The sequence below is a fragment of the Dendrobium catenatum genome, unplaced genomic scaffold, assembly GCF_001605985.2.
Source record: "Dendrobium catenatum unplaced genomic scaffold, ASM160598v2 fragScaff_scaffold_249, whole genome shotgun sequence".
In the NCBI taxonomy this organism is placed as follows: Eukaryota; Viridiplantae; Streptophyta; class Magnoliopsida; order Asparagales; family Orchidaceae; genus Dendrobium; species Dendrobium catenatum.
In genome coordinates this window covers 2,577,083-2,603,296 of record NW_021318711.1, presented here as the reverse complement: position 1 = coordinate 2,603,296, position 26,214 = coordinate 2,577,083, and the positions used below count along the sequence as shown (strand labels likewise).

At 39.7% G+C, this 26,214-nt stretch overlaps 1 protein-coding gene across 1 annotated transcript in view; it reads left to right on the top strand.

Annotated features, from left to right (window-relative positions):
* LOC110098890 (protein MICRORCHIDIA 4-like) overlaps positions 1-24,597 on the top strand; it is a 32,426-nt gene extending 7,829 nt beyond the window's left edge. Inside the window, exons 9-20 of the mRNA XM_028693268.1 lie at positions 16,444-16,542; positions 16,785-16,886; positions 17,204-17,365; positions 17,454-17,549; positions 17,896-17,947; positions 18,018-18,129; positions 18,220-18,299; positions 18,481-18,899; positions 22,810-22,907; positions 22,982-23,057; positions 24,273-24,395; positions 24,498-24,597. Of these exons, the coding sequence (XP_028549101.1) occupies positions 16,444-16,542; positions 16,785-16,886; positions 17,204-17,365; positions 17,454-17,549; positions 17,896-17,947; positions 18,018-18,129; positions 18,220-18,299; positions 18,481-18,899; positions 22,810-22,907; positions 22,982-23,057; positions 24,273-24,395; positions 24,498-24,566 (1,488 nt within the window). The 3' untranslated portion in view covers positions 24,567-24,597. The remainder of the gene's footprint in view (positions 1-16,443; positions 16,543-16,784; positions 16,887-17,203; positions 17,366-17,453; positions 17,550-17,895; positions 17,948-18,017; positions 18,130-18,219; positions 18,300-18,480; positions 18,900-22,809; positions 22,908-22,981; positions 23,058-24,272; positions 24,396-24,497) is intronic.
* Positions 24,598-26,214: the final 1,617 nt, after the last annotated feature.

The following is a 26,214-nucleotide window of genomic DNA, read 5'->3' as shown; positions in this document are numbered from 1 at the left end:
ATATTGATAACATTCATGAGACCCCAAGGGAGAAGCCAGTAGGAGAGGGAAGTGCAGGGAACTTCAAAAAACTAAAGGAGAGGGAGATGCAGGATAATAGGGCGAAAAGATAATGCTTCAGACATGATGAGAAGTATACTCCAGGGCATAGGTGCAGGGATCAAACTCTTCAGGTTCTCACTTTCTGTGATGACGAGGAAACTGAGGGAGGTAAGAGTGAGAGAGGGGAAGAGGAGGACAAGTTTCATCTTGATATGGCAGAGGTCTCTCTGAACTCAGTAATAGTATTCACTCCAAGTCATGCCATGAAGGTGAAGGGAGAAATAGTCGACAGGGAGGTGGTGGTGTTGATTAATTGTTGGGCTACCCACAATTTCATCTCCAACCAAATTATGGATCAATTGGAGGTGACATTGGTGGATACAGGGTGTTATAGAGTGATGATGGGTACATGAAAGGTGCAGACGGGCCAGGGGATATGTGGGGGAGTAGTGTTGGCCATATAGGGGATTCAGGTGAGGGAGTATTTTCTCTAATTGGAGTTAAGGATCACTGATATCATCTTGGTGATGAAGTGGATACAGACCTTGGGGGATACCAAGGTCAACTGGGGAGCATTAACGATGGAGCTGGTGATGGAAGGGAGAAGGATAGTGATTCGGGGAGATGTAGGGCTCTCCAAAGTCATTGTATCACTTAAAATCATGGTTAGGAGCATACATGAGATAAGGGAAGGTTATCTGGTGGAGCTACATAAGCTATAGTGAGGAGCATATAGGAGGGTGGAAACATTCCTCTTTTAGTGTAACCATTGATTCAATAGTTCAGTGAGATTTTTTAGCCACCTTAAGATTTCCACCACCAAGGGAGGAGGAGCACGCTATCACCTTGAGGGAATATGTGTCACCCATCAGTGTTAGACCCTATTGCTATCCTCAAATTCAGAAGGATGAAATTGAGAAGGTTATTAGAGAGATACTGGAAGCAGGGATTACCAAGATCAGTGTGAGTCCTTTTTTTAGCCCAGTGTTACTTGTTAAGAAAAAGGATGAGAGTTGGAGGTTCTGTGTAGATTACATGGTAATGAATAAGATAACTCTGCTAGACAAATTTCCAATCCCAATGATAAATGATCTGTTGGATAAGTTGAGTGGGGTAGTTATTTTCACTAAGATAAATTTGAAGTCAGGGTACCATTATATCAGAATGAAAAGGGAGGATGTGCTGAAGACTGCTTTCAGAATTCATGATAAAAAGGGAAGTTGTGCCAAAATGCATCACTAGGAATTCATAATGCCCTTCATGAGTGATGAAAGCAGTATTTGATACATCCTTCTTTCTCATTCTGATCTGATGATACCTTGACTTCAAATATATTTTGGTGAAGATAATTGTCCCACTCAACTCATCCAATAATATATTTATCACTGTGATAGGAAACTTGTCTGACACAATTTCCTTATTTATTGCCCTGTAGTCCACACAGAATCTTCAACTCTCATCTTTTTTCTTAACCAGTGGCACTTGGCTAGAAAAAGGACTAAAATTGGGCCTGATAATTTCTACCTACAACATCTCTCTAATAAAATTCTCAATATCATCCTACTGAAATTGAGGATAGTAGTAGGGCCTGACGTTGATAGGTTACACACCTTTCTTCAAGATGATAGCATGCTCCTGCTTCATTAGTGGTGGTAATCCCTGAGGTGGTTGAAAAACTCCATTGAATTGCTGAATCAATGGTTTTACTGAAAGAGAAACCTCCACTCCCTCCTCTAATCTAATCCCCTTCAACCTGTGTAGTTCTACCAGATAACCTTCCTCCACATCCTGTATACTCCTCACCATGGTTTTAAGTGACACCAGGTCTTTAGAGAGCCCTCCCTCCTCTAATCTATATCGTAAATGCCGTCCAGCTGACCTTAGTGTCTTTCAAGGTCTGCAGCCACTTCATCCCTAAGATGATATCAGTGCTCCTTAACTCCAATGGGAGAAAATCCGCCCTCACCTGAACCCCCTGTATGGTCAGTACTACCGCTCTCCAAATCCCTTTGCCCATCTCCACCTTCCCATTATCATCATCACTCCATAACATCCTATATTCACTAATTTCACTACCAATTGGTTCACAACCTAGTTAGAGATGAAATTGTAATTAGCCCCACTGTCTTTCAACACCACTACCTCCCTTTCTGCTATTTACCCCTTCACCTTCATGTTATGATTTGGAGTGAATCCTACCACTGAGTTCAGGGATACCTCCGCCATGTTCAGATGCAGCTTGTCCTCCATCTCTCCATCTACCTCACTCTCACTTCCCTCCTCAGCTTCCTCGTCATCACAAACGGTGAGAACCTAAAGAGTTTTATCCCTACACATGTTCCCTGGAGTATACTTCTCATCACATTTGAAGTATGGTCCATTTGCCCTCTTCTCTTGCATCTCCTTCTCCATCAGCCTTTTAAAGTTTCCCCCACTTCCTCCTCCTACTGGCTTTTCCCTAAGAGTCTCTTGAAGATGGCCTGTTGTAGGACCCTTGAGTGCTAGCAAAATGGTAGTCGTCCTGTAAGAGCCACCTAAACTGCTGCCCCTGGCTCCCCTCTCAGGGTACTTCTAATCTTCTACTTGCTATGCCAGCTCCATTGCCTCTCCTAAGTCACGAGGCCTCATGACCCTCACTAGAGCCATGATATTGGATTTGAGTCCCTTCATGAAGTTTTCTCCAAAGTAATCTCCAATAGTCTCCACTCAATTGGCCTAGTGCTCAAATCTCTCACGGTAGTCTGTTACTGATCTTTCCTACACTAGTGCAAAGAATTGCTCATAGAAGTCCCCTCCCTTGCCGATTTGGAAATGTTCTAATAAGCATTCCTTGAATTCCCTCCAACTCCGTATGGGTCTCCTCTGGTCCCTCCACTGGTACCAAGACAATGCCTTCCCCTCCAAACATAAGCCACTGCCATCAATTTTTTCTCCTCCATCAGTCCATTGATAGTGAAATACCTCTCTACCTTGTAAACCCACCAGTGTGCATCCTCCCCTTCAAAAATGGGCATTTTTATCTTCTGCATCTTCATATCTCCTCCATTTCCCCGTATTCCTTCATAATTTTCCCTTTCCCAAGTGTTTGGCTCTCCTCAAGTCTCCTGATATTCCCTCCCACACGCATACCCAAACCCCTCTTCATTTTCTCCCCTCCTTTCTCCAAAATCAGCACCCTTCCTACCATAATACCCTTCTTTTTCTCTCAACCAGCACCCTTTGATTCATGCCCCCCATAACCATGCCTCTCTCCATACCTTCCATATTTCTTCTCTATGATTTCCAAATCATTGTCCCTCCTACGAAAGAATTCGTAGTTCTCCACATCGGTCCTTTTGTCTCCGATGCTGACATTTGAATTTGATTTTCTAATATCTTCTTCACAATTTCATCATGAAGATCGAAAACTTTGTCTTCCACGGATGAAATTCTATCTTCCACCATTGCTTTCATTTGGCTCATCTCCCCTTCAAGGCGTTCCTTCAATGCATCTTCCTTCTTAGTCATCATTAATTCCCATATTTTTGTAGGTTCAAAAATTCTTGATATTGACCAAAAAGACAACAAAAATCCATTCCTTTGGCTAAAAAATAGTCGCTGAATTTCCATAAAGCAGCCCACATATGGTCCCAAAATCTGCTCTGATACCAATTTGTCACGAAATACTTGAGGATCTCAAGTAATCTTAACACTAGAGACAAAAACAACAAGAAAACTCCACAAATTTGGAAAAAAATAGAAGAAAACAGTGGTTTTATTGCGAGAATCAACTAACGAAAAAAGAAAATTAAGGTACCATTAATCCTCAATTCGAGAGAGGATTGATCTCTCCCAATCCCTAGACGAAGCTATGGCTTAAGACACCAGATCAGCCACAATAATCATACATAACCCTAACCCTAATCACTCCTCCTTAAAGCATACAATTAACATTTAAGCCAAATTACATATAAGCCCTTGCCACCCCCTCCTTTGGCTCCAAGCTATTTGAATTTGAATCCTTAGTAGGCCCCATATCCTCAAAGGCGTTCACAAGAGGGCAGACCAGCTTGGTCCGCCTCTTGTATACGTGAGGTTGGATCTATTCAACAGGGACCAGTCTAATAGAATCTCAGGAAGCTGAGGGAATTTCTAGGGTTGATTGGCTACTACAAGAGGTTTGTGAAGGACTATAGCAGCATCACATGACTATTGACTATATAGTTGATGAATGATAATTTCTTGTGGGGGGAGGCAACCATAGCTTTTGGGAGATTTAAGAAGGCCATGACCACCGTGCCAGTCTTGGCCTTACTAGATTTCACTCAGGTCTTCATAGTAGAGAAGGATGCCTCAGGGTATGGATTGGGAGCAGTACTCATGCAGAACCACCAACCCATCGCCTACTTCAACCAGATGTTCACAGCTAGAGCCAAACTGAATTTAGTCTATGAGAGGGAAATGATGAACAATGTGCTAGCCATCTAGAAGTGGCGACCCTACTTATTGGTTTGACCTTTCATGGTCAGAATAGACTAGTAGAGCATGAAGTACTTGTTGGAGTCGAGAATGGTGACAGAGGAGAACGAGAGATGGCTGTTAAGTTATTGGGATATGACTTTGAAATCCAGTATAGGCCAGGGGTAGAGAACAAGGCAGCAGATGCCTTATCCGGATGTATGGGGAGTTTTAGATGATGGCAGTATCGATACTGCTGATGTTGGATTGGGAGGCCATTAAGGAGGAGAGTGCACAAGATGAGGAGCTAGTGATCATTGGGGCAAATTTATTGAAGGTGGGGAGTAGCCACTCGGGTTATTCTTTAGAGGGGAGAGGCTTATATACCAGGGGAGATTTGTGATGCCTAGGATATCAGTTCATATTCCACACCTACTATAGGAGTTTCATGGGAGTGCTGTTTTGGGTCATTCATAGGTGCAAAAGATATATATGAGACTCGCCTCAGAGTTGTAGTAGAAGGGGATGCACAAAAATGTAGAGGAGTTGGTAGCCAGATGTGTGATTTGTTAGAGGAACAAGTATATGGCCATGTCTCCAAGAGGATTACTACTGCCCTTAGTTCTATCAGGTCAGGTGTGGGAGGAGGTATTCTTGTAATTTATAGATGGATTACGTTGATCAGAAGGGTTCATAGTGATTTTAGTGGTAATAGATAGACTGAGCGAGTATGCTCATTTCATTCCCCTACGAGACACCCCTTTATGGAAGTAATAGTGGAATCATCTTTCATCTGGGAGGTAGTCAGATTGCATCGGATATCATAGCTTTTAGTATCCGATAGGGATAAGGTGTTTCTTAGTCACTTTTTGAGGGAGTTATTTAGACTACAGGGGACAATACTAAAGGGAGCACTGCCTACCATCCGTAGACATATGGGAAGACATAGGTAGTCAATAGGTGCTTGGAGATATATTGATAGGAAATACTTGAGTTCGCAAGAAAACCTAGCAATAATCAGTAAAAAACAACGAGAAATATGCAGATTTCAGAGAGAAAAACAGTAAAAATGCAGGAATTTCAGAATAGTGGAGAGAAACACAAGGAAAACTTCTTTAATTCAATCCATAGACAAGAAAACAAGACAAGATACAAGTTTCTTCAATTCGAGATGAAGAAACAACTCTCTAAATCTCTAGCACACCTAGAGCCCAAAAAGACAAACACTGGATATCAAATTTCTTCCACATTCAAGATGAAAACCTAAACCTAACAATAGAGACTATTTAAAACTAAGAGGACAATTCCAAAATCCTTAAACAACCCTTAATTCAAATTTCCCTCCCAAGCAGAACTTGATTAAGAAGTGGGTCCCAAAGCTCTAGCCACCCCCTCTCTCTTCTCCCTTGTTCTGCTCGCCCCCTTAGTCCGCCTCTTGTAGCATTGAACCTGTCCAGGATGGACTGGTTCAGCCGGCCCCTGGGCTGGCCTAAAATTACCCTTCTCCCAAAGACTCACCTTGTCCTCAAGGTGAAATGAAGGGAGCTGGTCTTTCACCCTCTAAAATGGTTCCCATGTGACATCGAAGTCAGGAAGCCCCCTCCATATAATCAACACCTCCTTGTTTCCTTCCTTGACATTTGCTCCAGAGGTTCTAAGACCACCTCCATCTCCTCAGTTAATGTTGTTGACAGTTCTGCACTGGTTGCATGCTCCCCTATAGCCTTACTTAGCTGTGACATATGGAATACTGGATGTATAGTGGCGGATGGGGGTAACTTCAAGCGGCATGCCACTGCTCCAACCTTATCTAATATCTCACAATGGACAAAATACCTTGGTGATAACTTCTCATTTCTCTTATTGACCAATGTCTTCTGCCTGTAGGGGAGAAGTTTTAGGAAAATCTTCTCACCTACTTTGAACTGGATGCCTCTCCTGTGTGCGTCTGCCTGCCTCTTCATGAATTGTTGTGGCCTCATTAGATGTTTCTTCAACTCTTCCAATACCCTAGCCCTCTCTTCCAAGTGCTGCTCCACTGAGGATACTGGTATGCTCCCTTTTCCAAAGTTTACTAAGTACGGAGGGTCTCTTCCATATAGCACCTTAAAAGGAGTCATCTGAGAAGCTGAGTGGTACAAGGTATTGTACCAATACTCAGCCCATGCTAACCATTTGGCCCACATCATATGTGTTTCAGAAGCAAAACACCTCAAGTAAGTCTCCAAACTTTGATTTACTACCTCCGTTTGTTCGTCCGTTTGGGGATGATAAACAATGCTTCTTTTGAGGACAGTGCCCTGTAACCTAAATAACTCCCTCCAAAACTGGCTGAGGAATACTTTGTCTCCATCTGATACTATCGACTCTGGAATCCCATGTAGTCTAACCACCTCCCTAAAGAAAGCTGCTGCCACTATCATTGCGATGTAGGGGTGCTATAAGGAAATGAAATGTGCATATTTACTCAGCCTATCAACCACCACCATAATAATAGCGAACCCTTCTAATCGTGGTAGGCCATCTATAAAATCCATGGACACTTCCTCCCATAATCTGTTTGGAAGTGATAAGGGTTGTAGTAACCCACCTAGAGACATAGCCATATACTTATTTCTCTAGCACACTTCATATCTCTCCACCATCTCCTACACATCCTTATGCATTCCTTTCAAGTATAATTCAACAAAAAGTCTCATGTATGTCTTTTCCACTCAAGAATGGCCTCCCATGACACTCTTATGGAACTCCCACAATAGTTGGGGAATATGGATGGAGGTTTCTGGCTTCACAAACCTCCCCCTTGAAGGAAGTAGCCTGGGTGGCTGCTCTTATCCTTCAATAGATCCACCCGAATCTTCTTCAACTCTTTATCCTGCACACTTTCTTTTTGAATAGCCTCCCAATCCACCATCAGGGGCATTGAAATGGTCATCTCATGGAGCTCTCCCCCACTTCTGGATAAGGCATCGACCGCCTTATTCTTCAACCTTGTTCTGTACTATATCTCGAAATCATATCCCAATAGTTTAAATACTCACCTCTGATGTTCCTCTATTACCATCCTCTACTCTAATAGGTATTTCAATCTCCTTTGATCTCTCTTGATGATGAAGTGCCATCCCAACAGGTATGGTCGCCACTTCTGAATAGCCAATACGATGATCATAAATTCCCGTTCATATACAGACTTCAATCTAGCTCTAGCTGACAATAGTTGATTGAAGTAGGCTATGGGTCTGGGATTCTGCATCAAAATTTCCCCTAACCCAATCTGGATACATCTATCTCCACCACAAAAGTCTGACTGAAGTCTGGTAAAGCTAACACAGGAACTGTGGTCATCGCCTTCTTAAGTTTCTCGAAAGCCTGGGTAGCCGCTTCTCCTCACAAGAAGCTATCCTTCTTTAACTTCTCTATTAAAGGCAAGGTTATGTTGTTGCACCCCTTCAAAAACCTCTGTTAGTAACCCATCAATCCTAAGAAACCCCTAAGGCTCCCTCAAGTTCCTAGGTAGAGTCCACTTCTGCATGACTTCAATTTTGGTTGTATCTAGGGCCACCTCCTCCTGAGATACCACGTGTCCCAAATACTCTATACTAGTTTATGTAAATCGGTATTTCTTTAAGTTGGCCCTGAGCTAATGCTCCTGTAACACTCCAAAGACGACCCTTAAATACTCCAGGTGCTCCTCTCTGGTTATGCTATACACTAGTATGTCATGAAAGAAAACTAAGACAAATATTCTGAGGTATGGCCTGAATACCCTATTCATCAATGACTGGAAGGTATTAGGGCCATTTGTGAGCCAAATGGCATCACCAAGAACTTGTAGTGACCTTCATGAGTCCTGAAAGCCATCTTCTGAATATCATCTCTCATCCTGATTTGGTAGTAGCCTAACTTCAAGTCCATTTTATAGAACATTACTACTCCATACAGCTCATCTAATAGTAAATCAATCACGGGAATGGAGAATTCATCCGATACTGTCTCCTTATTCAATTCCATGTAATCCACACAACCTACAGATCCCATCCTTCTTCTTTACCAGTAATACTGGACTAGAGAAGGGACTCACACTTAGTCTGATGATACCCGCTTCCAACATCTCTCTAATTAGCTTTACAATTTCATCCTTCTAAATTTTGGAATAGTGATAGGACTGTATAATGATCGGTGACACCCCCTCCTTTAAAAGGATTGTATGCTCCTCTCTTTGTCATGGAGAGCAGGAGAATGCAATCCTTTTAAAGGAGAGGGTGTCACCGATCAGTGTACGACCCTACTGCTACCCCAAAATTTAGAAGGATGAAATTGAAAAGCTGATTAGGGAGATATTGGAAGCGGGAATCATCAGACCAATCGTGAGTCCTTTCTCTAGTCCAGTCTTGCTGGTCAAGAAGAAGGATGAGATATGGAGGTTTTGTGTGTATTACAGGTCGTTGAATAAGGAGATAGTACTAGATAAATTTATCATTTTTGTGATTAATGAACTATTAGATGAGCTATATGGAGCAGTCACATTCTCTAAAATGGACTTGAAGTCGGGCTACCACCAAATCAGGATGAAAGAGGAGGGCATTTAGAAGATAACTTTCAGGATGCACGAGGGGCACTATGAGTTCTTCGTGATGTCATTTGGGCTCACAAACGCCCATTCTACTTTCTAGTCATTGATGAATAGGGTGTTCAAGCCGTACCTCCGGGGGTTTGTCTTAATTTTCTTTGATGGCATACTGATGTTTAGCAGAACAGAAGAAAAGCACCTAGAGCATTTAAAGGGGGTCTTTAGAGTGCTATAAGAGCATCAACTCAGGGCTAACTTGAAGAAATGCAACTTTGCACAGACTAGTGTGGAGTACTTAGGACACGTGGTATCTCAGGAGAGGGTGGCCACAAATACAATCAAAATTGAAGCCATACAAAGTGGCATATACCTAGGAACTTGAGGGAGTTGAGGGGTTTCCTAGGATTGATGGGTTACTACAAGAGGTTTGTGAAGTGGTACAACAACATAGCCTTGTCTTTGACAGAGCAGCTAAAGAAGGATATCTTCTTGTGGGGAGCAGTGGCTACCTAGGCTTTCGAGAAACTTACGAAGACAATGACCACAATACCCGTGTTGGCTTTACCAGACTTAAGTCAGACTTTTGTGATGGAGACAGATGCGTTCGGATATGAGTTGGGGGTAGTGGTGATGAAGAATCATTAAGTACTTCAGTCAGGTGTTGTCAGCTAGAGCTAAACTGAAGTATGTATATGAATGGGAATAGATGGCCATTGTGTTGGCTATTCAGAAGTGGCGACCATACATACCGGGACAACACTTCATTACAGGATAGATCAAAGGAGCTTGAAATACCTATTGGAGTAGAGGATGGTGACGGAGGAACGTCAGAGGTGAGTGTCTAAAATATTATGATATAATTTTGAGATTCATTACAGACCAGGGTTGGAGAATAAGGTGGTTGATGCCTTATCTAGGTTTGGGGGAGAGCTCCATGAGATGACCACTTCAGTGCCCTAATGGTGGATTGAGGGGCTATCCAGGAAAAAAGTGTATAGGATGAAGAGTTGAAGAAGATCTGGATGGATCTACTAAAGGATAGGAGCAGCCACACAGGCTGCGCCCTTGAGGGAGAGAGGTTATTGTACCATGGGAAGTTTGTAATGCCACGAACCTCTATCTATATTCCCCAACTATTGCAGGAGTTCCATGGGAGTGCCATGGGAGGCCATTCCGGAGTGGAAAAGACATACATGAGACTTGCTGCTAAATTATACTGGAAATGAATGCATGAGGATGTGCAAGAGATGGTGGCGAGATGTGAAGTGTGCCAGAGAAACAACTATATGACTATGGCTCCAGGTTGGTTACTACAACCCTTATCACTTTTAAACAGAGCATGGGAGGAAGTGCCCATAGATTTTATAGATGGCCTACCACAATTAGAGGGGTTCATTGTTATTATGGTGGTGGTTGATAGGCTAAGTTAGTATGCACATTTCATTTCCTTACGACACTCCTTCACCGCAGTAACAATGGTAGCAGCTTTCAATAGGGAGGCGGTTAGATTACACGGGATTCCAGAGTCGATAGTATCAGATGGAGACAAAATGTTCCTCAGCCAGTTTTGGAGAGAGTTATTCAGGTTACAGGACACTGTCCTTAAGAGAAGCACCACCTACCATCGTCAAACAGACTGGAAAATAGAGGTAGTAAACTGGAGTTTGGAGACTTGAGGTGTTTTGCTTCTGAAACACGAAGGATGTGGGCCAAATGGTTGGCATGGGATGAGTATTGGTATAATACCTCATACCACTCAGCTTCTTAGATGGCCCCTTTTAAGGTGCTACATGGAAGATACCCTCCACACTTAGTTCACTTTTAAAAAGGGAGCTCCCCAGTATCCTCAGTGGAGCAGCACTTGGAAGAGAGGGATAGGGTGTTGGAGGAGTTGAAGAAACATCTAATGAGGGCACAACATATCATAAAGAGGCAGGCGAACGAATACATGGGAGACCTCCAATTCGAAGTAGGTGAGAAGGTTTTCCTAAAACTTCAGCCCTACAGGCAGAAGACATTGGCCAACAAAAGAAATGAGAAGTTATACCAAGGTATTTTAGCCCCTACGAGATATTAGATAAGGTTGGACTAGTGGCATTCCGCTTGAAGTTACCCTCATTCGCCACTATACATCCAATATTTCATGTGTCACAGCTAAGGAAGGCTATAGGGGAGCATGCAACCAATAAAGAACTGCCAGTAACATTGATTGAGGAGATAAATGTGGTCTTAGAACCTCTGGAGCTAAACTGGGTGAGAAATGACAAGGAAACAATGAGGTGTTGATTGCATGGAGGGGGCTTCCTGATTTTGACGTCACATGGGAACCATATGAGAGGGTAAAAGACCCCAGTTCCTCCCTTCATTACACCTTGAGGACAAGGTGAGTCTTTGGGAGGGGGGTAATGTAAGGCCAGTCCAAGGGCCAGCTGAATCGGTCCATCCTTGACTAGTTCAATGCTACAGGAGGCGGACCAAGGGGGTTGATGGAACAAGGGAGAAGAGAGAGGGGACGACTGGAGCTATGGGACCCACTTCTTAATTAAGTTTTTCTTTGGAGGGAAATTTGAATTAAGGACTGTTAGAGATTTTGGAATGGTCCTCTTTGCTTTAATTCATCTCTATTGTTAGGGTTAGGTTTTCATCTTGAATTTAGAAGAAATTTGAGATCTTGGGTTTGTTTTTTTTGGGCTCTGGCGGCGTCTAGAGATTTGGGAGAGATAGATCCTCCTCTCAAATAAAGGATCAGTTGTATATTATTTGTTTTTCTTCCGTTAGTTGTTTTCTTCTCCATAAAGTGGTTGTTTTCTCTATTTTTTCATTGAATTCATAGAGATCTCTCGCTGTTTTCTAGAAATTGATAGGAACTGCTTGAAATTTTCAAGTGTATCATATCAAATTGGTATCATAGCAATTTTTGGACCTTTGGTGGACTATTTTGGTGAATTGCAGCGACTGTTCTTGGGATTTCGAAGAAAAAAGTTGTTGTTTTTGAAGGTCGAAATTCAAATTTTTATTTCTACAAAAATATGGGGATCATTGGCGGCTATAAAAATAGATGCGTTGGAGGAACGCCCCGAAGTGGAGATTGAACAAATGAAATCTGAAATTTCATATCTACAAACTCAAGTTTCGGATTTAAAAAAGGATGTTTCAACTATCTATGATATGTTCGATTCGAAATTTTCCATCATTGAGGAGATGTTGAAGAAAGTGCTCGAGGGCCAAATTAAAATATCGTCATCAGAGATGAGGGAAGGCGCTGAAAGCCACGAAAGTGGGGAAGATCAAGAGGTGAAGATTTTGGAGGGAACAAAAAAACTGCCTTTCCTAGCTAGGACCTATTCTTAGGGAGGAATCCCAAAGAGGGTATGTGGAGAGATGTGAGGGGGTTGGGCATGAGTGGAGGGATGTTGAATTTGAAAAAAGAGGGGTTGAATTGGAAAGGCGTGGGCTTGATTTTTATCGAAGAGGTGCCGAATTTGAAAGGGAAAGGGGTGATTATGTCCAAAGGGGGACTGCATCTGAAAGGGGAGGGGTTTGTTATGATACAAGGGATGTTGAATTTGAAAGGAGAAGGTGGGATTTTGATGAAGGGCATGGGTATGAACGTAGAAGGGATGATCAGGACACTTGGGGGGAATCACCCCCTTGGGGAAGAAGAAATTATGAAGGGAATAGAGGGAACAGAGGTGATCTGAGAGCGAGGAAGCTGAAGATGCCTATTTTTGAGGGAGAGGGTGCTCATGGGTGGATCTACAAGGTGGAAAGATACTTTACTGTCAATAGGTTGATGAATGGGGAGAGATTGATGGCAGCCGGGATGTGCTTGGAAGGGAAAGCTTTAGCATGGTACCAGTGGAGGGATACAAGGCAACCAATAAAGACCTAGAGGGAGTTTAAGGACCGCCTCTTGGAATGTTTCTAAACTAGTAGGGGAGGGGACTTCTACTAGCAGTTCTTCGCTTTGATGCAGGAGGGGACAATGATGGAGTACCGTGAGCAATTTGATTACCTCACAAGTCGATTAGATCAGCTTCTAAAGTCTGTATTGGAGGGGAACTTTATGAAGGGACTGAAACTAAAGATCCGCGCAGCAGTCAGAGTGATGAGACCTCAGGACTTGGGAGAGTTTATGGAGCTAGCTTAGTTGGTGGAGGATCAGAGGCACCTGGAAAAAGGAGCAGGAGGCAGCAGTTCAGGAGGCTCGTATAGGATAACCATCACCTTTTTAACACCCAAGGAGCCAACATCGAGTACTCTTAGGGAGACTTCAAAGGAGAAGATTGCCGAAGGAAGACCTTGAGATAACTTCAAGAAGCTCGCAGAAACAGAATTACTGGAGAAGAGAGCGAAGGGGAGTATTGTTAGATCGGTCCATTGGACTGATCCAGTATCCGAACTCTTCAAGTTTCACCGTCTGTGATGATGAGGAAGATGGAGAGGGAGGTGGGAGTACGTTAGAGATGGAGGAAGAAGAGAAGTTGCATCTAGTAGATCCTATCAATTTTTAGAAAATAGCGAGAGATCTCTACGAATTCATTGAACAAAATAGAGAAAATAGCCACTTTATGAAGAAGAAAACAACTAACAGAAGAAAAACAAACAATATATAAGTGGTCCTTTATTCGAGAGGAGGATCTATCTCTCCCAAATCTCTAGACGCCATTAGAGCCCAAAGAAACCAAAAGGATTTCAAATTTCAACCAAATTCAAGATGCCCTAACCCTAAAAAACAAACTATTTAATGCATGCAAATCAAAAGGAAATTCCTAAATAGTCCCTACATTCAAATTTCCCTTCCAATTCCCTCAAAAAACCTTCGAAAATAGCTCACATGGATCTCGTGGCATCCGCAGCATGCACAGGAGGCGGAGAAGTTCTGCCTTTGTTGCGCTGGGCCGATCCCATATGGACCGGCTGGACCGGTCCAATGGACTTGTCTAACATATACCTACAATGTTTTGTGTCAGAGACACCCTGGCTGTGGGCCAAGTGGTTAGCATGGGCAGAGTACTGGTACAATATTTCATATCATTATGCTTCTCAGATGATCCCATTCAAAGTGTTGTATGAATGGGATTCACCTCACCTGGTGCATTTTGAGGAGTACTTGGAGGAGAGGGATAGTGTGTTGGAAGAATTAGAGAGACATCTATTAAGGACTCAACAGATTATGAAGAAACATGCGAATGGGCACAAGAAAGATATTCAGTTTGAAGTAGGGGATAGGATGTTCCTGAAGCTTTGACCTTACAGATAGAGGACAATCGCTAACATGAGGAACAAGAAGCTAGATCCAATATATTTTGGCCCTTATGAGATATTAGAGAAAATTGGAGCAATGACATATCATTTGAGGTTGTCCCCCACCGCCATCATACATCTAGTGTTTCATGTATTGCAGTTGAGGAGAGTTGTTGGGGATCACACATCGAGTTCAGAGTTTCCAACAACATTGACTAAAGATTTGAAAGTGGTATTGGTAGCCCTTGAGCAACAAGGGGAGCACTAGTGAGGAGGGGTAAAGGAGGTGTTGATCAAGTGGGGGAATCTTCCAGATTATGATGCTACATGTGAGCTTTACAAGAGGGTGCAACATCAATTCCTGTCTTTCCACCTTAATGACAAGGTGGTTCTTTGGGAACGGGGTATTGATACGCCCAGACTGGTCAAGGAGGAATCGGTCCAGCCTGCCTAGCCCTTGGGGCGGCTCACCACAGGGCCGCAAGCTGAAATTTCCGCCCCCTTGGGGGTGGGGTCCATGACTTAGGGAAGAGAGAAGGGTGGATATTTAGTCCTTTTTGGTTAATTTTATGTTTTCTTTAATTAGGAGTTTGTATTAGTGTTAGGGCATCTTTTTGGTGTGCTAATTTCTGAGTGCTCTTTAGTGTTCTCGGGCTCTAGTGGCATCTAGAGAGTTTTGGAGAGATTGATCCTCTTCGAATAGTGGATCATTTGTATCTTGCTATTTTTCATCTACTAGCAATCAAGAGTGTTTTTCTTGTGTTTTTATCTATAAAGACCTAAAAATCTGCTAGATTAAACCTATGAAAATATGATTTTAGTGATTAATTTCTTTTTTTTCCCTATTGTTTCTTATCACCTTCTTTTTTGAAAGATGTAAATTTAGTTTATCTATTTAAAACCCTACAGAACCCTTAGCAACATGATAATTTTGCTTTTTAGTTAGGGGGGGTTGTTTGGTTAGCTAAAAAAGGAATGTAGTGTAAAAGGAATACTTTAGAGTTGTTTGAATAAATGTAAAATAAATATAGTTGAATGATTTTTTTGTTTGGTTTGAAATAATGAATGTAGTGTAAAGTCCAAAAATGGTGGTGGCTTGGGAGGCCGGTGACGGTTGATGGTGGACGACGGTGACCTGCGGTGGTGGTGGCCGGGGGAGGTGGTGGTGGTTAGAGGCAGTGGAGATGGCTGGGGGCGGTGGCTGGTGACGGTGATGGCTGGGGGCGGTGATGGCTCGGGGCAGTGGCTGGTGATGATGATGGCCGTCAGCGGTGGTGGTACCAAATGGCGGATTGGCAGTGGCAACGACCGGCTATGGCGGTGGCCGGCGGTGGTGGTGGCGACCGGTGGTGGGTGGCGGCTGGTGTTGGCCAATGGGTGGTGGCGGTCAAAGCGAGATTGTTATAATGTCAACTGTTCTCGCTCAAAACTACGCGAGTTTGGTTTAATTCAAAAATAAAACAGTCACCGTGTTTGGAATACTTTACACCCTAAAGTATTCCAGCTAAACAACCCCTAAAATGGTTTACACTACATTTATTTTACTTTGTTCTACTTTGTATTCTAACCAAATATCAAAATTTTCAAAACGCATGCATTTGGAATACTTTATACCACTTTGTATTTCAACAAACAACCCCATAAGGAAAACAAAGAGCTATCATTGACTGGATTTAGGAAGTATTTTGGCCTTTGTGATTGATAACGTAATGAACACCTTGTCTAGGTTCCATGAAATTATCAAATTTGCTAGTATTTTTTCCGTTTTTAATTGCATTAACGATCTTGTAAAATTTTCTGCATGTTACATTCTTTGTGCACCATCACACTCTAGTCTTACCCCATAGCCCATCAGAATGAAGTTGCTATTCCCCACGATGAAGGGTTACTATTCCACACTGTTGAAATTATGTTGTCTATTATGTCCTGTTTGCTTCAGAAAAATGCTATCTTCATTTTTTGTTACTTTTCACTCTTGGCAATCCAATGTTTTTGGTGTCTCTAGAACCCGGATAATTATGGATCATTATACCTTTATGGTTTCCTTAATGACTAAGCACTTTCTTTACAAAATTTAACATTAAGAAGTAAAAAAGTTGAGCTCACTTGCACTTTTAACTTGGTTGTTGTTGTCTGCATCTTTGTAGTTCAACTTTATGTTTGATCAAGGCACAAGAATAATTATATACAATCTATGGGAGGATGATGAAGGACAGCTTGAACTTGATTTTGTTACTGATGCTCAAGTGAGTGATAGAAGTTCCCATTTTTCTTTGATGCTTTCTTTATTAATTTAGACATCTTTTTGTCTTGGGCTGTACATTTGAGTAAACATGGGATTTATATTTTTATACTAAAAATATTTGTTGTAACTGATTTTGAATAGAATTAGTTGTTTCTTCGTTTACTTGTACTTCTTTAGCTCATTTAAATCTAAGAAAATAAGTAATTACTAATAATATTTGCATATTGATTTTCAAAATGGCAGGACATCCAGGTCAGAGGTGCCAATAGAGATGAGAAGAAGATTGAAATGTCCAAAAATTTTCCAAATTCAAGACATTTTCTTACATATCATCATTCAATGAGGGTATATTCACCATTAATTTTCACTATTTTATGGATAAGTCACTAACAAGTTCATTATGTCATTTAGCTCTTTTAAATCAATACTACTTGAGATGCTAAATGTTACGCAGATTGAGTTTTTTTTTTCTACTTATTAGTATCATCATTCTTTTCAATTGTGCTAGTGATCAAGTTATTTTCATCTTATTCTCGTCATCTTTATAGTTTCTCTCTGTAGACCATGTCATAAGCCTTCTCATGGATTTTGAAAAACTTTGCATTTTTCGTATATGCTGACTTACAGGTTATTACCCTTGTCTTTTTTTTTTTTTTTTACAGAGTTATGCGTCGATTCTTTATCTTAGACTTCCTCAAGGTTTCAGAATAGTTCTTCGAGGGAAAGAAATTGAACATCATAATATCGCAAATGATATGATGATGAAAGAAGAGAAGATTTACAGGCCACAGCCAGGTCCTGATGGGGTGTCTAAGGATCCAAATGTAAATATTTTGTGCAACTAATATGGTTGAATTTATTTAGATGTACTTTTGAGTTTTAAAATAAAAATTGAGTGTAAGTTTTGTGCAGATTTTTGCTGCAGTGACCATTGGTTTTGTTAAGGATGCAATAAATCATATTGATGTTCAAGGTTTTAATGTTTATCACAAAAACCGACTAATAAAGGTGAGGAAATGCATGTTTGTGTAAGTTATTATTTTATAGAAATTATGTAAATCAGAGTATTGAAAGAACTCTTGTTATTTTGGACTCTATTTAGTCAAGTGACATTTTCTATATAATATCATATTATTAAGAACTATCAACTTCAAGGATATTTAAATAATAAATTATCGATGTTGTTGTTTCTCCATGTTTCTTTTATCCTTCACAAGCCTTTTTTAGGGTTAAATAGTGCATCTTGTTCTATTTACAGAAATTTTTATTATAATTATAATATTCTTCTTTTGTGTTTGGAGAAAAGCAAGTTTTCCTAAGTAGTTTTCACCTGATAAATATACTCTTATATCAGCCATTCTGGAGGATTTGGAATGCTGCTGGAAGTGATGGTCGTGGAGTTATAGGTACTTTAATGATCTCATTGATTCCTACATTGACTAGTCATTAAGATCTAAGATTTTATTGCCACTTCAGGGGTATTGGAGGCAAATTTTATTGAACCTGCACATGACAAACAAGGATTTGAACGCACAGCTGTGCTAAATAGACTTGAAGCACGCTTGCTTCGTATCCAGAAAAATTACTGGTTTGTTTTTTAGATTTTCATTTGCTTGGTTTTAATGTAACATATTCATTAAACTTGAGTTTTTTTTTTTACATGAATTATTGCTTTTAGGTCATCAAACTGCCAGAATATAGGATATGCTCCGAGACGTCAGAAGAAATCTATAAAAAATTCCGAAGATAATAGTATAGGTACTGTTAAAAAATGTGCTAAATTTTATAATGTGCCAAGTCCATGACAATAATTTTATTTTTTTTACACACTGTGGTTTTCTGCTGGTTAATTTAAATGTTTTGATGTAACTTTTAAATTATATATTTGCATAGGTTGCTTTAACATTAATAATAAATTTTTTGTAATGCTTTTGAACAGAGAGTTCACCTGAAACTCCTAAACAACCATGCGTTCCTCCTATGATGGCTAAACCTAGTATGGTTGTCCAATCAAACGATTCAACTAGGCATCAAAATTCTGCAAAGCTTTCTTTGCATTCAAATTTTGAAGTTGTGAACTCAACAAAAAAGCCTCACAATAATGGTTATGAGAAGTCTGGAGAGTGCATATTGCTTCAACAGCCAAGATACCACTTCTCCATTTCTTCCAGTAATTGCAATGGATCTGGGCAATCCAACACAGAATGCAACCCTAATAAGAAAAGTTCAGATGGATCTGAAGATATTGCTTGTTCATCTCTATTATCATCTTCCGTGCTCAATGATGGACTTCGACAAAGTCCTGTTTCTGTTGAAAGTGATTTGAAAAATATGTCCTGTTTGAGATCTTCCTCAATGGTAATCATTTACATTTATTTTCTGAAGTAATTTTTTCTGTCGTCTTTGGTATTGTACATGGTTAGACTAAAAACATGAGTATAAAATTTTTTGCATGATATGGTACTAGTACATGTAAATAGGTAAATAATATATATATATATATATATATATATATATATATATATTTGGAATGCGGTGTTTGGCAAGGTTGATATTAGCTTAACAAAATTTATGGCTCTATGAAAATCAAAATTTCAAGTAACATTTAGAGACATCACGTGATGCAGGACTACGATGCTTTTAAATGGATGCGATAAGAATTTACACGATTTCTTGATAAAAATAGTTATGATTAAGACTATTAGTAATTTAAACGACAAAATAAAATGTAAGAGGGGTAGCTACACTTAGGCCAAGTCACATGCCAAATACTTGGATTATCAAAACAAGTTAGAAGTTCAACAACATGCAAAGTAAATAGCTTTCAACAAAATCCCTAATCTAACAATAAGATAGCAACATAGAAAGCACGCTCAATCCTACGTTTACTAAGCTTAGCAGAGATAGGTGAACAAGGCCTTCATGAATCAAGTCAAACCACAAGAGAGAGTTAAACTAAGAAAGCACAAGAGTAGAAAGATTGAAAGACCTTTGTCACGGTTTGAACGTAATCCACCATTGAACGGCACCAAGTTGCTCCTCTATGGCTTCGGTGAGACTATCTAGAATGCGCTCCATGTATTACTCGATGTTATTGTCGATATTCGGATTGCGTCGAAGAAAGTGGAGTGAAGGATGTGAACGAAACCTTACTCGTCGTAGGCAATGCCATAATCAAGATTGGGATCGGCCATGCATCAATCTAGTTGCGTTGAAGTGTGAAGGACGTGGTCCTTTGTTGTCCTTGCCATTTTCCCTTGAAAGAAGGAGATTCCTCTCAAGAATCAAAGTAGGAGAAGGGAAGAGAAGGTGGCCGGCCAAGGGGAGAGACACTTGGGGAATTTAGGTTCAGATTTTTGGAGATTTAAATGGAAGAAAATTTAGTTCAAACAACTTCCTTCTAGATCCCTTGATTGAAATAATCAAGGAAGAGGAAGGGAGAGAGGGGCCGGCAGCAAGGGTGAGAGGGAGGGGCTTTAATTTAATTCCAAAAGGAGAGGTTCCCCTTTGGAAAGAAATTAAATAAGAGGGGTTAGGGGAATTTCAGTCAAGGATGAGGATAGGGAGTTTGAATTGTTTCCAAGAGAGGAGGTTGGATTTTAGGAAACAATTCCTAATTCAAACCACAAGGGGGGCTGACGGCTATAGAGGGAGGAAGGAGTTTAATGGTGCCTTCAATGCTTACTTAAATTATTAAATTAAGTTTGGAAAGAAATATCTCATCCTCTCTTAATTTAAAATTTAAATAAGAATTGATTTAAAATGTTTTCCTAAAATAGGATTTATAAATTAGGTAACTATTTCAAATTCAAATTGATTTGAATTTGATCATTAATAGAGTTACCAAAATTATGAAATCTAATTTACGAAAGATTTAGAGGCAAGTGGAGGTGGAGGGAGCCAAGGGGAGGTCGGTGGTGGTGGTTGGCCGTGGATGGGGTGGCGGGTTGAGTCTAGGCGGCGGGTGGTGGTGGGGGGTTAAGTGGTCGGCTGTTAAGGGTTTGGGGAAGGCCCTGGCCGGCGGCTAGGGGATGGAAAAAGGAAGACAAAGAGATAATGAAGAAGAACCACGAACTCGGCCGTCTCCAAGGTTGGTGGGTGATCCGATTTCCCTCTCCTAGGGATCTGAGAGTGCTTGAGAGAGAAACCCCTAGGGGAAATCGGATCACCCACCAACCTTGAAGACGGTCGAGTTCGTGGTTCTTCTTCATTATCTCTTTGTCTTCCTTTTTCCATCCCCTAGCCGCCGGCCAGGGCCTTCCCCAAACCCTTAACAGCCGACCACTTAACCCCCCACCACCACCCGCCGCCTAGACTCAACCCGCCACCCCATCCACGGCCAACCACCACCACCGACCTCCCCTTGGCTCCCTCCACCTCCACTTGCCTCTAAATCTTTCGTAAATTAGATTTCATAATTTTGGTAACTCTATTAATGATCAAATTCAAATCAATTTGAATTTGAAATAGTTACCTAATTTATAAATCCTATTTTAGGAAAACATTTTAAATCAATTCTTATTTAAATTTTAAATTAAGAGAGGATGAGATATTTCTTTCCAAACTTAATTTAATAATTTAAGTAAGCATTGAAGGCCACATTAAACTCCTTCCTCCCTCTATAGCAGCCGGCCCCCCTTGTGGTTTGAATTAGTAATTGTTTCCTAAAAGCCCACCTCCTCTCTTGGAAACAATTCAAACTCCCTCCCCTCATCCTTGGCCGAAATTCCCCTAGCCCCTCTTATTTAATTTCTTTCCAAAGGGGAAACTCTCCTTTTGGAATTAAATTAAAGCCCCTCCCTCTCACCCTTGCCGCTGGCCCCTCTCTCCCTTCCCTTTCCTTGATTATTTCAATCAAGGGATCGAGAAGGAAGTTGTTTGAACTAAATTTTCCTCCACTTAAATCTCCCAAAATCTGAACCTAAATTCCCCAAGTATCTCCCCTTGGCCAACCACCTTCTCCTACTTTGATTCTTGAGAGGAACCTCCTTCTTTCAAGGGAAAATGGCAAGGGCAGCAAAGGGCCACCTCCTTCAACACTTTAACGCAACTAGATTAATGCATGGCCGATCCCGATCTTAATTATGGCATTGCCGACGACGAGCAAGGTTTCGTTCACATCCTTCACTCCACTTTCTTCGACGTCAATCCAAATATCGACAACACCGTCGAGGAATATGTGGAGCGCATTCTAGATACTCTCATCGAAGCTATAGAGGAGCAACTTAGTGCCGTTCAATGGTGGATTACGTCCAAACCATGACAAAGGTCTTCCAATCTTCCTACTCTTATATTTTCTTAGTTTAACTCTCTCTTGTGGTTTTACTTTATTCATGAAGGCCTTGTTCACCTACCTTTGCTAAGCTTAGTAAACGTAGGATTGAGCGTGCTTTTTATGTTGCTATCTTATTGTTAGATTAGGGATTTTGTTGAAAGCTATTTACTTCACATGTTGTTGAACTTCTAACTTGTTTTGATAATCCAAGTGTTTGGCATGTAAGGCCTATGCATAGCTACCCCTCTTACGTTTTATTTTAATGTTTAAATTGCTAATAGTCTTAAACATAACTGTTTTTATCAAGAAATCGTGCAAATTTTTATCGTATCCATTTAAAAGCATCGTAGTCCTGCATCATCATGGTTATGCCAAAATTGTGAAAGGGTTGGAGTAGCTCTAGTGGAAGATAAGATTAGAGAGAGTCATCTAAAATAATTTGGCCACATAAAACGATGACCCGGTTAGGAGAGTAGATGTATTGGATTTGGCTTACCTTAAGAAAGGTAGGGAGAGACCTAAAAAGATTTGGTTAGAAATGACCTTTCTTTATTAGATTTAAATGGGAATTTCACTCTTAATAAGACACAATAGAGAAAAAAGATTCATGTAGCTGACCCCATATAGTGGGATAAAAGCTTGATGTTGTTGTATTGTTATGCAAAAATTGTTTTATTCCTTTGTTCTTTTGCTTTGTAGAGGTTAAGATGGTGAAGCACTTCAACTGTCATAATCAATTTGTTTAGTTACACATTTTAAGTCAATTATTTAGACTGTGCGTCACATATTTGTTGAACACCTAAAAGAGATTGTTCACCCTAAAATAATTTGTAGGTAGTATTTTTCATCATCCTCTTTGAAACTCCAGCTATATTTTTATTTTCTATCATCCTCTTTGAATTACTATTACATTGTGCATGTTTTCTGTTGTAAATCTCGTCCACTTATTGCATTTATGCAAGATGTTCATCTTAGATTTTTTTTTCCTATCAGAAAATGGGCGCTGAAAGCTATGTAAATGGACTAAAAGCTCTGGATTTTGGTATGCACACCAAACTGTTGGCCAATCATAATAAGACCTTGAAGGAAAGGTGAGTTAGTTACAAACACATTAAAGTTCTTCTCAAGAATAGAACGATAATATTTATGCTTTTTGTAATTGCAGAATAGTTACAGTAGAAGGCAAGTTGTTGCATGATTTGAAGATTGCAATGCAAAAGAACAAAGAACTAACTGAGAAAGTAAGTTAGAAATGCCTCTTGATCCTTATGCTTCTTAAAGTAGTCTAGGACCTGAACCCATCAGCCATGTTTTTATGCTTTTTTTTTTTTTAATGTTGCAAGTTTTGAAGTTACATCTCATTTACGTTTGATTTTACTCTCATATTAATCCCTTGACTATGACTAGCTATTCCTAATGCATTAAGTACTCATTATAATATTGATGATGGGTTATAAGCTTTAAATTATCATGAGTTCATTATTATGTGGTCAGAAGGCCCACTAGTCAGAAGTGTAATTTTTTCAAATAGTTAAGATCAACATACCTTGAATGGAAAGCTTCCACTACAGGAAAATGTGCCATTACTGTTGGACTTTCCGGCGGACGATTTTACGACGGTAATACCAGCACATTTACCGGTGGATGTTTCGCCGGTGCTTTAACAGCGCATTATCCGGCGGAATATCCGCCGTAGAGATACCGGCGCACATTCCGCCGGCATTTCTTAGTTGTCCTGCTCATTATCCGCCGGTAACTACCGGCGGCAGTACCACCACAATTCTTTGACTGTGTTGTTTACCTTAATACTACAAAGTCAAACTCCCAACTAATGGCGTGAGATTGAACACATGATGCATTACTTAGGCTAGTAATCTAACGTATCTATATCCATGTCTTGATAAGGACTTTTGGCAATATTCTTATATTTGAGATTGTTTTCATTCTCAACACCTCATCTCTTTTAACTCTCATCATGAGCACTTTGGCATTGTGCTGCTCTTCAGTGTTAATGTTGGGAAGAAGTTTACGGTATAACCCCACCGGTTTGCTTTGTCATCTCAAATGGTATTAATTTCTTCTATGGCTTTGCATATAAAGTAGATATAATATTATATAAAGTTTTGGCTGACTATTTACTTGCATGATTAGAGACATTGCTCTTTTTATGGATTTAATCATCATCATCATCATTATCAATAGTCTTATCCAACTACTTGGGTTAGTTTTCGATCGAGTGCCTCACCTTCAATCTATTCGTGTAAATCAAAGTGATGCAAGAGATGTTAACTCCGCATTTTTTACCATGTTGTTTTTTGTGTATTCCCTTTCAGCTTTCATTGATTTGCAATTAGACTTGAACTTTGCTATTAAAACTCCTTAGGTGGTGCTGAATTTTGAAAAGTTAGATTCCGTTGTATCTAACGTTATAATTTCGTAAATCTATAATTGATTAGATTGAATTATTGCAAAAGAGGCTGAAGGATGCTGACAAAGAACAAGAAACTATTGTGACCATATTCTTAGAAGAACGAGAGAGGAGGGATGCAGAAGAAGAGAAATGGAGGACTCTGTTAAAGGTATATTCAGGAAAACAAATTATCCATTGGTGCTTCTTTTTACCATATTATTATTATTATTATTATGTCCATATGCTCTTATTGTTACTGTCTATTCTGTAGGTTGCCAATGACAAAATAAACAAGTTGGAGAATTTCGCAATAAGTGGAATTAAATCAGAGCTCCAATGACCGTAATAAAGGCATTACGGTACTTGCAGTCCACTTTACCATTCCAGAGCTTAGTTAATTGACTAGAGATATGATTCAGTAGCAGCTTATTTGCTTGGTCTTTTACATTTATATCATTCTTTACACTACTTGTGGCAAACTTGCAACTGAGAACTGACTGCAGTTACCTCGCGTAAATCTGTATAGTGTTTTGTTTGTGTATTCGAACAAGTAATTATACAGTTTTTTTTTCCTCTCTGTTAGAGGGCCTAGTTTTGGTGGTCTCTATAACATGCGTGCAACTTACTCTATGTAGTATTCTCTGTTTTGGTATTCTTCATGTGAAAAGCTTTATTTGTAATTTGCTATCTGTGAACTCATTCCGTACTCTATTTTTAATCAAATAGCTGATTGAATATGAGAGCCTAGTTCTGAAAGAGTTTAGATGAACAGATCATCCTATGATTGATATCATGCTACTCTACACAGAATCAACAAAAACCAAAGGTTAGCTGGTCAATACTATGGTTTTGACACGAAAAGCCGTCTGATGCAAGTTGATAATCAATTTCAATGGTGAATAAGAGATGAAATTAAGGTTTCGTTTGGGACATATTAAGTTAGATAATGTTAAGCTTATTTAATATTATTTCTTCTCTAAGTTAGAATCTAGCTTCAACATAACTTATATGATTATACTCCAACTTATATTATGACTAAAATCAGTATTATATTAGAAGATAAATGATACAAATTTTATGTAATAAATTTGATAGAATTATGTTGTTAAATTATTTTATTATTATTATTATTATTATTAATTAATTAATATTTTGCTCATCCTGAAAAAAAAAAAAAAAGCTGCATCCGCCCCTCAAGCCATCCCAAACAAAACCTCAATCTTTAACAAAGATATAATAACATTATCATCATCATATCCTACTTTGTAGTGAGAGAAATTTTTTATGTTCCGCTTTTTTAAAACTTAGTTGTTTGTTTGATATCAATGCATAGCTATGCACATAAATGAATCTCTTTGAACTACATAAATTTTGCTTGTGTTTACATACATATATTTTAATTTGTTTAGTTTAATTTCTCATCTTTGTGTTTGTATGTTTGTTTTTGTTTTTGGCTCGTTACTGTTATTGTAACAGTTAACGCTTTTCGTTGTTGTTGTAGTACTGTTATTGTAGCAGTTGAGAATATGAATTATTGCTGATGGAAGTTTTGCATATTTACGTTGTAGCTGCTTTAACTTATCTCTGGCCATTTCGATATTGAATCAAAAAATAAATCTGCTCATTGTTCAGCATCGTCTTTAATTTTTTTTGCCTGTTCTACTTTTTACAGTCAAACTCAGTGCTTCCATTTATTACTTCGATGGTAGATCCTTCCTCATGTTCTCCTCTAGTTTCTGTTTCTAAGCATTTGTAGGAAATACACTAAAGATGAATTAGTTGAAGGCCCATTTAATTGATTGAAATCTGAAAACAAGTTTCGAAAAAAGAAGATTTAGTGAACATTTATCGTTTAATTTGTTATAACTAGAAATCAGTATTGATTTTGAGCTTCTTAGATCTCTCATGGATAAAAATAGATCAAGATTTATATTAGAACATATTTAAACCAAATGAGTCCAACAAAAATTTCAGGTAAAATGGATCTT